Raw genomic sequence first — 17075 nt, 5'->3', positions numbered from 1 at the left:
TTAGCCTGAGCCTGAGTCCATCCAGAGTCCTCAAGGTGGTTTATCTCCTTGCCAAATACAAGGTCCTGCGACCACTTCTCATCTCTAGCGCTCCCAAAACTTTACTTTTCTGTCCTGCCCCGAACCCCCCAACTCTCTGGTAATCACCTTCACTGCTCCGGAACAGTTTCCTAAGTCAACCTCTTCTTTCTGTCTAAGCTAAAACTGTTTCCCCCTTAAGATCCACTCATCTTTCCATACTCAAGGCCAACTCCACATTCATATGCTAGACACAAGCAGTGCCAACATTTCCAAAGCCAGCCCTGCAACTCCCGCCACTCTATCCCCACACAGCTCATTTTACCATTCACATTTCTTATGGCCCCTACTTCCACTGTCACTACTCTCCTCTTCCGCATTTCAAAACGAAGATCCGCAGGAACGAATGCTCTCAATCTCCTCTTAGCCATATAAATGTATCCACATGCCCAGCAACCTTTGTCTCCCTCACTCCTGCTACTCCTTCCTCCCTTTGAATTCCAGAGCCACCCCTCTAATGGACCTTCCTCAATCCATTTCCCCCCTCCATCTGAAATCCTCTTCCTTCTCTGCCAGCTTTTTCCCCTGGCAACAAGTCACTTAGCCATGAAAAACAAGTGAACTGCGGGAGCATCTGGGTGGCACAGTCGGTTGAGCGTCCAACTTCGGCTCAAGTCATGATCTCACAGTTGGATGTTCAAGCCCCACATCCGCCTTGCTGCTGTTAGCAGGGAGCCTGCTTCAGAACCTCTCTCCTCCTCCTCTCTCTCTGCCCCTTCCCTGCTTGGGCTCTCTTGTGCATGTGCGCACACGCTCTCTCTCATATAAACGTTTTTAAAAAAAGTGAACTAGGGCGCCTGGGTGGCTCAGTAGGTTGAGTGTTTGACTCTTGATTTCAGCTCAGGTCATGAGCTCAGTTTGTGGGTTCAAGCCCCGCATCCAGCTCTGCGCTGACAGCCAGAAACCTGCTTAAGAGTCTCTCTCTGCCCCTCCCCCACTCTTGAACACGCTTATACTCTTTCAAAATACATCAACATTAAAAAAAAAGTGAACAAATCACACAAAAATCCCTTAATCATAAGTACTCTTCAGCCTTTGAATTACAGGACTTTCTGCTGCTGTTCACACTACTAACTCTATATATTCCAGTGACGCGATTTCCTAATCATTCCTATGCAGGCTCCCATGGCTCCTCCTACTTCCCCATCCCTTCGACACTGGTGTTGCCCACAGCTCACATGAAGTCAGTCCTTGAGCACTTTCCTCAGCAGCCTTCACAGTGTCGACTACAACATATACACTAATGCTTCAGCCTGAGCCCTACCCTCTCTCCTGGAAGTAAACACACCTTTCCAACCTCCTCCTAAATATACCCACCTGGAGATCTCACGGGCACCTCAAACTTAGTCTGTCCATAATGGCATCCACCCTCTTTTCTCCCCAGCTGACATCCCTGCCTATACTGCCCAAATCAAGGATGACAGCACTATTCACCCAGAATCCCAAGAGTTGTTCTGGTTCCTTCCCTTCGTTCCACACCCCACCCCCTCTGCCTTCTGCCACGAAGTCCTTCAGATTTTGCCTCTATTACACCAACCCAGTCTGCACGTCTTCCCTACTCCCGAGTTCAACCTCATTCCTGGTCAACTGCAACAACATGCTTTTAATCAGTCTGCTGGCTTTTAGCTTTGATCTGCTCAAAGCCATACCCTAACACTGTCCCTAGAATAGCAGAGGATGCAAATTCAACCATGTGGCTAACTTTTCAGAGATTCCCTACCACCATCAGGGTAAAACCCAGGCTTCTCAGGGAGAGGCATCAGGTGTTCTATACCTGGCCCCACCCTTCTCAGTCTTACACTAGATATTCTATTAATAATTAACACCTGGCTGTTACCAGGTGTTTGGACCTTAGGCCTTAGCCACCCTCCCTGCTCAAAACCCTCCACCCCTCTCTTCTGGCTAAAGCACGTTCTCCTCATAGCACAGTTCTGTGCTGACATCCTCCAGGAAGCCCAACCTGCATGCCCAGGCTGACGGAGGGCCCTTGATTCCTCTGGCTTCTCAGAATACCTGCTATATACCTATCATAGATCTTATTCTGATATATCTTTCATTAGCTATAATAACCACAGCATGTGGTAGAATGATTAAGGTGTGACCTTAACTGATCCCAACTGTCCTTTTATATGAATGTATTTCCAAGTTTCTGTCCACGGCTCTCTTCCCATTCTATACAACTCTTCTATATACTCTATATATACTCAACTTCGACTGGGTTTTAATTAACAAAGTTAGTGATTCCTAAATCTATCTCAATTCTACACAGCTTTTCTGAGAACCAATTTTCCAATGACCTGCTTACTCTACTAGGATTTCAAACCTAACCCACCTAAAATGAAATAGTCATCTCCTCCCTTCCCCTCCTGTATTTCCTAACTCAAACATACCATCTTCTATTCAGAAAGAACCATCATTCGTGCTCACCCCAAATTCAACAATCAAGCAGGCACCAAGTCCTACCGATGCTACAGGCTTAAGAGCCCTCAAATAGGCCCCATCTTTTCCATTCCCATTGTTGCTGTTTGAATTCACTCTGAAAGCCTCCTCACCAGTCTCCTATCTCCAGACCACTCTCATTCCAAGCTTCAAAGGTGACCTTACTAAAATGCAAACCCAGAGACAGCGTTCCTTAGAACAATCTCAAACTGTCAAGTTTTGCCCTATGGGGCAAAGTCCTGAGCAGTCAAGGTTCATCATCGAACCTCTGCGAATAGCTCTAGCTTCATCTCCCCTCACATTCACCCTGCACGGCAGTCGTAACAAAGTACCTACAGTTCCCCAAAAGACCAGACCCCCCCCACCTTTCCATGCTGCTGCAAACACTGTACTATGTCTCTGTTAAAATAGCTTTCTCCCTCTGGTCTCAATAGTATGCTCTGATTCATCCTCCATCACTCATTTCAGGCATCATCTCCTCTGCGATTCTTCCACAGCACCTCTCATATACATTTACCTAATCACCTGCTTCAACATATTGTAACTGTTCACATCTCTATGATCCCACCAGACTGGCTAGGAACTATCAGGTTTATTTTCAGAACCAAGATGCCCAAGTTCAATGGTGACATAGAATAATACACATATCCTGTATCATATGGTTTGATGCAAATATCACAGATTTTGACATGACTTAAGCACAGTCCAAACCTCACTCTCTGTGCTTTTAGAAGTGAAGCAACAAATTTCGCTCCTTACTATGGAAACAAGGGGGCCAAAAAGCAGATCAGTACATACTTTTACAAATCCAGCTGACAGCTCTCCAAATTACGTTACTTTCTCCTCTTCTAAGAGTTGCAAAGATTTCCAGAATGTGCAAGAATATCAGTTGTTACATTACGATGAAACTGTTTATATCAAGGATTCAAGAACTCAAACAACTATCATTGTCTTACACACTTCATGATCCAGTATACTTTAAATGGATGTATTGATGCTGATCCCAATGTTTCAGGCAAATGAAAAGTACTTAGTCCTCACAGGACCCTTTAGGACTCCTGCCATGGTTCAGTTAAGTGAATCTTTACAATTAACACTCCATCTGATACTTACCTGTATAACTCTTACAGTTCATGTTTTATTTTGGCTTTAAAAAAAAAAAAGTCTATGTAACCATCCAAATTCATGATACAACACTAGAATTGTGCTATTATTTATATTTACTCAATACTTAGTACACACCAGGCACCATGCTGAAAGCTTTGAACGCATGATTTACCTAATCCTCAGAACAACACTGGGAGGTAGGCATTATCTGAGCTTAGGAAGGTCAACTCAACTGGCCAAGGTCATAACAGGCAAAGGTGAGATTCCAACCCATTGTTTCTGGCTCCAAAGTCCCTGCTTTTAACCACATAGTAATTCACCTGCTCTTTCACATCTGTACTATGCTGTCATTTAACAAATACTAAATATCTACTGTATTCCAGAAGCTGGGCTTGGCATCAAGATTATAAAGATAAATAAGATGTAGTTTCAGCCTTCAAGGAACCAGTGGGGGTTAGAGGCAATAAAGCGTGGTGAGTAGGTATATGGATTCCAATGACATTGTCTGGGTGCCTTGCTCTACCATGTACAGTGACCCTGGGTAATTTACACCTTTTTCCTCATCTCTGCCTTCTTCATTGGGTGATAAGAACTACGTGAGTTCATTCATGGTATACAGCTGGCATTTAATAAATGTTAGCTATTATTTTCATTACTACTCTGCCTTCTTCATTGGGTGATAAGAACTACGAGAGTTCATTCATGGTATACAGCTGGCGTTTAATAAATGTTAGCTGCTATTATTTTCATTACCACCACCACCACCACCACCATCACCATCACCACTACGACTGCTGCCACTATTACCACCGCCAACCAATGAACTAGCATTTGTAATAAAACAAAGGGTTAGGGCACAATAACAAGGGCACCAAAGACAGGTACCCCACAAAGGCTGAGGGAGAAAGGGAAGGCACTCAGGAGGAGGAGATGCCTAACCTGAGCCTGAAAGCACAAACAGGAGTCTACTGATGGCGAGAAGAGAAGGATCGATCGAAGGAGAAGAGTGCCTTCCAGGTGGGGAAACAAAAATCTCACGTGAGAAATGACATGATTTTTTAAGAGAACTACAAAACAGTGAATTAGTGCTAAAATAAGAGGAGGAATGTAATGAAAGAGGAGAGTGCTTCTGTCTGTGAGCAAAGAAGCCATGGTCAGGCACATGTTAAGAAACTTAAGACTTTCCCTGGGTGTCTGACACACATTGAGTATTCATTATACATTTATTGAGTTGAAAAGTCAAGCTTGAAATAATGTGGCCACTGGCTTGAGGTCAACACGTTTGGTTATACTTTGGGAGGCAGGGGCAGTCATAACAGGTTTTATTAAAATGGAATTTACTCAGAAAGTCCCAGCACAAAAGTGTTGTAGGTTAATTATTTTAATTTGAATTTAGCTTCGAAGCATACATGAGCGTTTCAATTACTTGTTTTGCCTGAGGCCATCTCACTCGATGATGTCAGAACAGCAATGGTACAAAAGCTACATACCTGAGTATAAGGGGATATAAAACTTGTGATGCACACTAAGCCAGCATCTGCAAACAGCTTAGCAACTTCTGCAATGCGTCGAACATTCTCTTCTCTGTCTTCAGGACTAAAGCCAAGATTTTTATTGAGGCCTTGACGGATGTTGTCACCATCCAAAGTGTAGCATGGGATACCGTGGCAAACCAAGTACTCCTCCAGAGCCATGCTAACTGTGGTCTTTCCTGCTCCAGACAAGCCTAAAATTCAATAGTCCAAGCACATTCATTTCATATGCAATGTTAGGAGACCACTTAGTAACAAAGAATTTAAATCACTGGCTTCATAACACTCATTACACATAGCAATCCCTCAGTAACATTTATCCCACATTTCTCTACAAGATTTAGATCTTAGCTACAAAAACATCTATAGTTTAAATAAAGTAAGCATTTATGTTTTTTAAATAAATAGACATTCACGTAAAGTAGTACATTTGCAGTTCAAATAGTTCTGAATTGTACACTTCAGGTTTACCCAACTTCTTTGTTTTTTGGGTTTTTTTTAACTTTTTTTAATGTTTTATTTATTCTTGAGAGACAGGGACAAAGCGTGAGCAGGGGAGGGTCAGAGAGAGAGGGAGACTCAGAATCCAAAGCAGGCTCCAAGCTCCGAACTGTCAGCACAGAGCCTGACATGGGGCTCGAACTCACGAACTAAAAGACCATGACCTGAGCTGAAATCAGACACTTAACCGACTAAGCCACCCAGGTGCCCCTGGTTTATCCAACTCCTAAAAAATGTTTCAGGGCAGCTACAACCACCAGCTTAAACTCCGTGATTATTTCTTTGCCCATTCTTCTCTTTTCTTTCCCAAATAACTTCTTTCAGATATGGTGCAAAGTAAAATTTATCCTGCTCATATTTTGTCCACTGCTCTTTAGGCAAGATACGCAGCCTTATGGTCAGGTCCACTGCTCTCTGAATGCAAAACAAGCTGTCATTATACAGGTTCTCAGGAAGCTTTATGGCCTCTTTCATATCATCATGTTCATAAATGGTAACACCTCACATTAACCCCAGTTTATTGAACCCTGCAGCACTGTAACACCATTTTCAAATACCCTCTGGCCACCGGCCTGACGCGCAACAGCAGGCCTGCTGGCCATTTTACCCAAGACTGCAGCGCTGTATGCTCAAGTATTTGTTTTTAATAATTCCTGTCTGTGCCCAAAGGCATCCTAGAAATCACTCCGTTTCAGATATGCACTTTGTCCTCCTGTTAACACTACTCCAGAGCTGCATGCCAACTTAAAAACTGAGTTACATGCCCAAATTATTTCTGGTGAGGGAAGAAAAAGGACAAATGAAGCTATCTCTATATCCTAGGATGAATACCTCTCAGAGACAACCATAGATAAAAGTATCTGGGAGTCCAATTTAAATTAACCTTGAAAGAATATCCTCATTTCAACTCACCTTCCTGTACCAATGATGTTTATTCACTAAACAACAAGAAGGAAAAGGAAAGCATACATTCATGCAGAAACACGTGCCATCTTGCTGAGTATGTAATTACAGAATTCATAACTAAGGTGGTTACGAGGCAAGAGATAATCATGTATGGATTCCCCTGAAAGACATTATGAAGGTACAATTGATATGTTAAGAGAATCAATGGTGTTGAGGCACCTGGGTGGCTCAGACGGTTAAGTGTCTGACTTCAGCTCAGGTCATGATTTCACGGTTCATGAGTCGGGCTCTGTGCTGACAGCTCAGAGCCTGGACCCTGCCTGGGATTCTTTCTTTGCCCTTCTCTCACATGTGCGCCCATGCATGTGGTCTCTCTCTCTCAAAATAAATAAATAAACTAAAAAAAAAAAAAAAAAAAGGAGGATTAATAGCATTAGTTGCTTTATACATTAAAAACCTGTATTAGTTTTATATTAAAAAATTGTATTAAATAAAATAAATATTAAATATTAAAATTAAACATTAAAAATTAAATATTATTAAATAAATAAAATTAAATTACAATTGTATTAATGAGCATAGCAGATATTTTCCAAATATGCCCACAACAGAATTTCCGACCCTGCAAACTATTTGACAATGTGACATTGCCACTGTCACGTCAATAGGCAGAGTCTAATTCTCTACTCTTGAATCTGGGCTAGCCTTAGGACTCCCCTGTTGCCAAAAGGATGTAGTGAAAACGACAATGTGCGACTTCTGAGGCTGGGTCAGAAAATGCTACCTGGACACTCCGTTTGAGAGAAGCCCACTATTAATACCCTGAGGCCACCATGCTCAAGAGATCACTAGCAAGTGTTTCAGCCAGCTAAGCTCCCGGCTGACAAGCGGCATCAAGTGAGTTCGTGATCACGGACGCCAGCCAGGTGAGCCTTCAGAGAACTGCAACCAAGCCAGACATCAGGGCAAACCGCCCAGCTGAGCCCTCCGGAAGTCCTTACCCACAAAATGGGAAGTGAACTAAAATGGCTGTTTTACACCACTAGATCTTGGCTAATCTCTGACACAGAGACAATAACTAGAAAAAAGAGATGGAGACGGGGAGAAACAGGAAAAACAGTTTTCTGTTTTTAACCACCAGTTGGACACTAAGCATCAGAAAGAAAAAAAAAAACGCTGAAACCAGAAATCTTAGACTTTTTACACAAAACCTAAATCATAATAAAAGTACCTATTTATACACACATGTATATATTACATATATATATATATATATACATACACACACACACACACACATACATATACATAGTTTGAAACAAAGTAAGAATAGACTACTGAAAATTTTAGTTACTGACACAGGAAGTTTCGTTGAGATTACAGTGAACACAGACAAAAAGACAAAAAGCTAAAGCAGTTAGAGAAAATCAGCAGATAATTACAAGACAGATAATCCAAAACTTAGATAAGGAAAATGTGTATACCCGAAGAAAAGAAACCAAATGTATGAGATTGAATAATCCCCCACCTCCAATTCATACACATCTGGAACCTCAGAATGGGACCTTACTGGTAAATAGGGTTTTTGTGGATGTAATTAAATTAAAACGAGGTCATACAGTACCAGGATGGGCACTAAATCCAGCGACTGGTGTCACTGTGACAGGGCCATGTGAAGACGAAAGCAGGAGACAGAGCACTGCATCTACAAACCAGAGAAGGCCAAGGACTGCCAGCAACCTCCGGCAGCTAGGAGAGAGGCCTGCAGCAGACTCTCCCTCAGGGTCTCCAGAAGGAACCAACCCTACCAAAACATTCATCTCAGACTCCCAGCCTCCAGAATGGTGAGAGAATAAATTTCCGCTGTTGGAAGCCTCCCTGTTGTTTTGATGTGATTTGTTAGAACTAGGATGGAGAGAATTAGGGCTAAGACCCCTCCGAGGTTATTGGAGATGGATCCGAGAATTGCGTATGCGAACAGGAAACATCACTCAGGCTTAATGTGTGGTGGAGTACTTAGGAGGTTGGCGTAGGTGTAGTTGTCTGGGTCTCCTAGTACACTAGCCCTGGTAAATTAGTACGCCAACCAACGTAGAAATATAAAAGAAAGTTTATCTGGAGTACAATCTGAGAAAAAGCAAACTATGTTCCAGGAAAATGACAACCCACTCAATACCCCAACAGATCCTGATGAAGCTATTGAATTGTGAGAAAAAGAAAGAAATCTTTCGGGGCACCTGGGTGGCTCAGTCGGTTTTAGCAGCCAACTTTGGCTCAGGTCATGATCTTGGGGTTCTTGAGTTCGAGCCCCACGCTGGGCTCGCTGCTGTCAGCACAGTGCCGCTTCAAATCCCGTCCCCCTCTCTATCTGCCCCTCCCCCGCTGTGCACTTTCTCAAAAAGAAAAAAAAAACAGAAGAAGAAATCTTTACTTCCATTTCCAAAAATATTGTCAAAAAAAAAAAAACAGCAAAGGCTATAGAAGATTTGACAACATAATTAACAAGCTTGATCTAATGAGCATATCTAAAAACATTGCACATATCGGGGGAATAGGTGTTTTCAAAAAAAATTTTTTTAAGTTTACTTATTTTTGAGACACAGGGAGAGACAGGGCATGAGCAGAGGAGGAGCAGAGAGAGAGGGAGGCACAGAATCTGAAGCAGGCTCCAGGCTCTGAGCTGTCAGCACAGAGCCTGACATGGGGCTCAAACTCAGACTGTGAGATCACGACCTGAGCTGAAGTTGGACACTTAACCAACTTAGCCACACAGGCACCCTGATGTTCTCTTCAAATATATATTTATGAAAACTGATTACATACTAGACCATAAAGCAAGCACCAAAAAATCTGAAAAACAGTATTTATAAGCATCATTAGTGGTAAGATAAATGGAATATACCACACTCAAGAAAAGGATTACCCAATATTCTAAAGATCAATTTTCCCCAAATTGACTTTTAGATACAATGGAATCCCAAACTAAATCCCTATCAAATTTTAGAGTTAAACCAATCACAAAGTTTATACAATAAAGCAAAGAGCCCCCCTGCCCCACCACCAAAAAACAGTCAAGACAGTCCTGATGAAGAATAAGGTAAGAGGACTTATTCCACTGGATTTCAAGACTTATAAATATATAGTAAGATAGTGTGGCAATCACAGAGGAACAGACCAGAAGAATAGATCAGAGAGCCCAGAAACAAATTCACACCTAGGTGGAAACCTGACATAACACAGTTGGCACTGAGGGGAAAAAAAAAAAAAGGATGCCCCTTCATCAATGTATGCTGTTGAGACAACTGATAATCCGCATGGAAAAAAAAGAAAACAGACCACTCCTTCATATACACACAAAATCAACTACAGATGGATAAAGGGCCTAAATGAGAAAGGCAAAACTGCTAAAAGAAAATATAGGAAAAGAAACAATTTTTCAGGCTTCCAGATGAAAAAGGAAACCGCCTAAAAAGAAAAAAAAAAAAAAATCAAAGTAGTCTCACACTTCTTCACATCATTTAATACCAGATTAAAATGGAATAATGCTTTAAGAATTCCAAAATATAGTATGAACCAAATATATATTTTATCTAGCCAAATCATCGTAAAAGACAGGCAGACATTCTCAAACATAAAAAGTCAGGAAATTCAGGGCTGCCTGGGTGGCTCAGTCAGTTAAGCATCTGACTTCGGCTCAGGTCATGATGTCATGGTTCCAGAGTTTGAGCCCAATGTCCGGCTCTGCACTGACAGCTCGGAGCCTGCTTCAGATTGTCTCTCTCCCTCTCTCTGCCCCTCCCCCACTCACACGTGTGCACACTCTCTCCTCCTCTCTCAAAAATAAACATTAAAAAAAGAAATCTCAGGGAATTCAAAATCCAATGGAGGACTATCTTATAGAAACAACAACAGAACACAAACACTTAAAACTAGACCCAAAGAGAGAGCTCATGAGTGGACACACCATAATAAAAGGACTGATGATGAACTGGTGGATATAGAATCAACTTACTTACAGAGCTCAAACAAAAAACAATCATGAAAATTTAAGATTTGAGAACAGAATGTGTTATGAACGTAGACAATGGAAAAGTAACAATTTAACAACAACCTAAACTTAACAATGAGGAGATGAGAAGAATGTGAGGACAGGGTCTTCTTTCCTACAGAAACAATTAGACTTGTCTACAATTGAAGCATATAATTAAAAACACACACACAGGGGGTGCCTGGGTGGCTCAGTAGGTTGAGCATCCCACTTCGGCTCAGGTCATGATCTCACGGTTCGTGGGTTCGAGCCCCACATCGGGCTCTGTGCTCAGAGCCTGGAGCCTGGTTCAGATTCTGTGTCTCCCTCTCTCTCTGCCCCTCCCCTGCTCATGCACTCACTCTCTCTCTCTCTCTCTCTCTCTCTCAAAAATAAACATGAAAAAAAATTTTTAAAAAACGCATACACACAGAAAATAGGAATGCTGCTTTTCACCCATCAGCAAAAATTTTAAGTACTGGTAATATCCATGTTGATGAAAAGACACTTGGAAATGGACCCTCTCCCACACTGTTGGTAGGGGAGTAAATAGGTATAAAATTTTGGTGGTTAATTTTAAATACAATTAAATATTTTTAAATTAAATTTAATTTACAATTAAATACAAAATTTTAAATACAATTACTAGAAGTGAAAGAATCCGTCATTCTTATATGTTTATTTTGAGATAGCACAAGTAGGGGAGGGGCAGACAGAAAGGGACAGAGGATCTGAAGGAGGCTCAGTGCTGACAGCAGTGAGCCCAATGTGGGGCTTGGACTCACAAACCACACGATCATGACCTGAGCCTAAGTCAGGTGCTCAACCGACTGAGCCACCCAGGTGCCCCAAGAATCCGTCATTCGTAAAGCCACCTCCAAAATCTAGATCAACTGACCCTCTCACCAGCCCGCGCTGGCTGACCCGAAGGGAGACTCTGGGAGAACCAACGAAAAAAACAATCAGAGGCCAAAGCAAAAATTCTTTTTTGTGAAATTCTTTATCACTGTTTCTCTTCATATCGTTTACATCATTAGCTTCTTGAAGGCAGAATCCAGGTCTTGGTGCATACAAAAATTTATAGACTATAACATAGCTATTAACTAGAAAGTAGTTTTAAGATGCATTCTGGTTTCCCCCTTTACTTCAATAGCAATTCTGTAAAGAACAAAAGGAATTACCAAAAGGAAATAGGTTATAATTAAGCAACGCTGCCAGGTACATGCAGTGATGTTCCAGATACACAAATAGCTCAAAATTTAAATAAATACCCTTAATCCTTGTTCAAGACTGTCTACAAACACTGCTTTTGAAATTAGCTGGTTTATTTCTCTTGATCTTACCTGTCAGCCAAACTGTGCAGCCACGAAAACCACCTCTGGTCCCCACGACCTGACCTCTCTTGTTCCTGCTGACATGGTGAGCTTGATAGGTGACATTAGTTGCTCTCTGCATCCCCTGGAAAAAATTAAAAAAAAAAAAAAGAATTCTGATTTACCTCAGTCCTTTAAAAAGTAAATACATATTCCTTGCTGTCACTATTCTATGTAACATGCCAAAAGCAAGGAAAAAGATTAAAACTAACAGTTTTCTTTATAGGACCTAAGCATGGTGTTCAGTGTTTTGCCAATTAATTTAATTAATAATTTAATCAACTCAGCTAGTTTAATATTTGATTTAATTAATTTAACCCTCTGAGCCACCCAGGAACGCAAAAACTCTTACTCCTGTGTTTTTACAAATGAAGATGTTAAACCTGAGAAAAGCTAAACAACTTGCCCAAGTGCCAGTTAACAAGGGAGCAGTGGACTCCATAACCCAGTCTTCCACTCACTTAGGCCCTACTAGTATACCATGTGAACTAAACAGGGTCCCTACCCTCACTGAGCTTGCATCACACTGGGGGAGACAAAGCAGTAAAACTTGGTCGTATCAGAGCATGACAAGTGCAACTGTAAAAAATAAAACATGGTAAGCTGAAAAGAGACATCAGGGATGAGTACCTCTTAGCCAGGACGATCAAGAAAGGCCTCTAAGAAGGTAGCATAGAAGCAGACTCCTAAACAAAGTGTGGAAGGAATGTCTGTAGGCATCATGAAATGCACAGTAGTAAGAGCTTTTGCGTTCCTGGGTGGCTCAGAGGGTTAAATTAATTAAATCAAATATTAAACTAGCTGGATTAATTAAATTAATTAAATTAATTGGCAAAACGAAATTCATTGCTTATTTCCACAAAAAAAAAAAAAAAAAGAATGCAATCATTTTCCCAAATATTCTTCAACAAAAATGGCATAAATTTATACAGGTCTCAAAGTATCCAAATGGATATTTCTCCAAGCAAAAAATACAAATGACAAAAAAAGCAGATTAAAAGATGTTCGACATCATTAGCCACCAGAAAAATGCACAGCAAATCAAAACCACAGAGAGATACGTATATGATCCACCAGGAGGGCTATAATCAAAAAGACAGTAACAAGTGCTAGTGAGACTACAGAGAAATTAGAATCCTCATACATTTGTGGTGAAAATGTAAAATACTACAGCCACTTTGGCAAACAGCAGTTCTGAAAATGTTAAATATAGTTACCACGTGACCAAATTAAACGCCCAGATACTCACAAGAAAACATGTCCACACAAAACATATATACCTAAGTTCCTAGCAGCTTTATTGATAAAAGCCAAAAAGTGGAAACCCAATTGTCCACCAGTTGATAATTAGATAAAATATTTTAAAATTTACATGATATACCCACTCAATGGATGATTGGGCAACAAAAAGGAATGAAGTACTCAAACACGTTACAACTTGGATGAACCTCAAAAACATTAGGCTAAGAAGCCAGTCACAAATACCCATGTATGGTATAATTCCATTTATTGAACTGTCCAACACAAGAAAAGCTAGAGAGACAGAAAGCAGATTAGTGACTGCCTCAGGCTGGGAGACTGGAGGGCAGAGAGAGTGACTGGTAACGTGTAGAAGGATCTTTTGGGATTATTAAAATGCTCTAAAATTGATTGTGATCATGGCTGCAAAACTGAAAAATATTAAAAGCCATTTATGCATTTTAAACAGATAAATTGAATGGTATGCATATTATATCAATAATGTTGTTTTCTATACAAAACAAAATGAATTAGAGTCTCTATTTTCTCTCCCTATGGAGCAAAACCATAATTAAGGTTCTTTTTAATAGCATGCCTTTACAAAATAGGTACGTGACAGCATCCTTTTTTGATAGGGTGTTTGTATTTGATACTGCTTATAAGCTCTTACTTTTTAAGGCAGTTTTATTCATCATTCATTCAAAACTATTTACTGAATACATACTACATGCTTGACATTCCTCTAGGAATGAAACAGTTTACAGTACCAATAAAAAATCTCTGTCCTCTTGGGACTTTTATCTGGTCCTCACTCCTAGTGCAGTGGTTCTCAAAGTGTGGCCCCAGAAGAGCAGAATCAGCGTATCCTGGGAACTGTTAGAAATGCAAATTATTAGATCCTGCCTCCAGGCCAACTGAATCAGAAACTCTGGGGCAGGGCCCAACAATCTGTATTTTAAAGCCCTCCAGGTGATGATGATACAAGTTAGTGCCTGAAAGCCACTGGACTAGGGATGCCTAGGTGGCTCCTGTCCATAGAGTATCAGACTCTTGATCTGGGCTCAGGTCATGATTCCAGGGTCATTGGATGGAGCCCTGCAATGCTGAGCCTAGAGCCTCCTTAAGATTCTCTCTCTCTGCCCTCTCCCAGCCCCCCTGCCACTCCCCAACTCAAGATTCTTTTCCCCTTCCCCTGCATATTCTCTTTAAAAAAAAAAAAAAAGTCACTGGTCACTGGAAGAGACAACAGGGGGAAGAAAGACCAAAATGATTAAGTAAATTATATAAGTTATGCAGGAATAAATATCAGAAAGGAGAAAAGTAAATAAAGCAAAATTGTGAAGAAATATCAGAAGTGATGTCCAGACAGAGTGGCTTCACCAAAAAGAGGACACTCGAGACCTGTGATGAGCTGGGGCGGTGGGGGGAAGGTGAAGCACCTCCAGACAGAAGGAAGAGTGAGAACGCAGAAAAGTGAAAATGTGGACGAGGGAAATCTAGAGTGGTTGGCAGGCAGTCTGAACAACTCCTGTGAAGCCAACACTCATAAATTCAAAGCAATACCAGTCACTAGGACAGTGTTTTCCGCAGCCACATCAGGGACACAGGTTGAGGCATGTAACAGTCAAGAGTAGATCCAACCAGGGCTGTGGTTTGGCCCAGAGGTCTTCAAAATGGGGAACAAACACCCTTGGAGGCACAGAAGCATGACCTTTGTAAAGGAATGCATTTCTATCCAGATCTTCAACTTCCAGATGTACTCTCTTCTAAAAACGGTCTGCCCGAGGCGCCAGGTCTCTCTTCCCACTTCCCCGCCAACGGTGCAGGTACTCCTAATGCACCAGACAAAGGCATCTCTGCCCTTCTGGGTCCTACCATCACTCATTGTGGAAAATCCTCTGAGGCCAAAGGGACAATCTGCCAATTCTTTTTAATAAGTACACCACAAGAGTCACACCCCTCACCCACTAATCGTCTCATTAACAGATGGATTTCCAATAAAATTATATTATACATGTTCAATAATCACTTATGAAAAATTATAATATGGGCCACCCGACTTATTTCTCTTCAATAAACTAATGAAGCAAACATAACTTTCCAGCTCCACATTTCCAAGATCTTAAACAAAAACAAGGTTCCCCACACAGATATCCTCATCTCTTGAGGAGGGACACCTCTACCCAGAGGTCACTAGTTTCAGCCCCCAGCCAGGCTGCCTGGGGAGAAGCGGGGGGGGGGGGGGGGGGGGGGGGGGGGGTGCTACACAAGTCAGCTGCAAAACCTGTTTGACTCAGGTCATTTTGCTTTGGGATTTGTTCCATGTTATTTCGGTTTGGGGCAAGAAGAAACATGTATCTAATGAATTTTAATTCATTCTGGCCCTGTAAAATACCTCCTGCTTTCTTTTTAAATGGAGTACAATGTATAAAATTACCTGAGAAGCTATAAACCAACCACTGAGGATGTGGCTGGGAGAAAATATAGGATAAGCAGAGATTGTCTGTTTTAATCACTAGAAAAGAATGTTACCTCAGGGTTTCTTGCCTCCCACATTTAAAAAAATTCTGGCAGCAGGGACGGCAGTCTAAGGACGCTTATTGTTTATGGATGTTTGATCTTTCTCATATTACAAAACAATCTTAAAAAGAAAAAGCTCTGCCACAATCTCCTACCTCCCAGTTTCTCAGAGTAAATTAAAGAACACTTTTCTTAAACTACTGGAATAGAAAGGAGGTGGAATTACGCCTGAACTTTACTAAGAACCTAAAGGCCACTCCCACATGCAATCTCCTAGTTCCCCGTCCCTTCTTTTCCACCCTCCCGCTGGCCAAATCCTTCCCCCAATTACACCCACAAGAAATGACATTAGTGACTCACTAAGGGCCAAGAGTGAGTCGTTTCCTTCTGATTCTACATTCCTGCTCAGTCTTCCAGGGCCTAGCTTCTATCCACAGGACAGAGAAATCAGGTTTATGGTTTCCTTCCTAATCGTCTGGGTGGTTTGCAGAAATATTTATGTGGCCTGGTGTGTGCACCCAGGCAGTCCCTGTAACATTTACCCCCTATATGGTTTGACTGTTCTTGAGAGACCGTTTTATACTTTCAGGTGTCTTTCTATGTGCATATGTTTTGACTTCCTTGGGTGGGTAGGTCAAGCGCAGGGAGCTGCAGTTCTTTGTATTTCCCCCAACGTTCCAACTCTTCTCTTGTGCCTAGTCAGTGCTCAGTAAAAGTTAGATATAAGGCACTTATTTTAAGGTATGATTTGTTTTCCCTGCCTAACGTGCCAATGAAGACCAACATTCAGCAATCTTAAAGTCTAGCAGAACTGGGATGATTCATTTCAACAGAATTTATTCACTTTCAACACGTAGGGCTAAACAACTCTCAGTCCTGTTACCAGGCTAACTTCACATGGCCTCTGACAATCGTGGTGCACATTTTCTACACATTTGACACACTTCTGTCATGATGCACACAAGTGGCCCAGGGTGCCTTTTTTGACCGTCCTTAATTTCCACATGGGCGGTTTTATTATTTTGTCCACTTCCCTATGGGACAAATGAACTCCTATGATGCCATTTGGAGAATTTTATGCCTTAGGAGTTTATCATGACTTTATGAGCAACTCTGCCTTTTTAAGTGGAATGTGTAAAAGCAATGAGCATATACCAAATAACAAGTATAATTCTGGACTCGACATCTATCATCCATCCCACCACCCGCCTTAAGCTGACTGCTAAACAGTGTATTCCTGAAAGGGCGTTACGGAAACTGGTCTGGATCACCCGGCAGAAGAACCAAGCGGCACTCGGAGATCTTGGAAGGCAAGAGGTTTATTTTAGACCAGTGGGCTCAGAGATCACCCTC

At 41.5% G+C, this 17075-nt stretch overlaps 1 protein-coding gene and 1 pseudogene across 1 annotated transcript in view; both read right to left on the bottom strand.

Moving 5' to 3' along the window:
• PAPSS1 (3'-phosphoadenosine 5'-phosphosulfate synthase 1) overlaps positions 1 to 17075 on the bottom strand; it is a 103085-nt gene that overhangs the window by 77043 nt on the left and 8967 nt on the right. Inside the window, 2 exon segments of the mRNA XM_027061997.2 lie at positions 5115 to 5350; positions 11934 to 12048. Of these exon segments, the coding sequence (XP_026917798.1) occupies positions 5115 to 5350; positions 11934 to 12048 (351 nt within the window).
• LOC128314494 (cytochrome b-c1 complex subunit 7-like) lies at positions 5383 to 9519 on the bottom strand (annotated as a pseudogene).

This window comes from Acinonyx jubatus, chromosome B1 (assembly GCF_027475565.1).
Source record: "Acinonyx jubatus isolate Ajub_Pintada_27869175 chromosome B1, VMU_Ajub_asm_v1.0, whole genome shotgun sequence".
Classification (NCBI taxonomy): domain Eukaryota; kingdom Metazoa; phylum Chordata; class Mammalia; order Carnivora; family Felidae; genus Acinonyx; species Acinonyx jubatus.
This window is presented reverse-complemented; position numbering and strand designations above follow the sequence as displayed.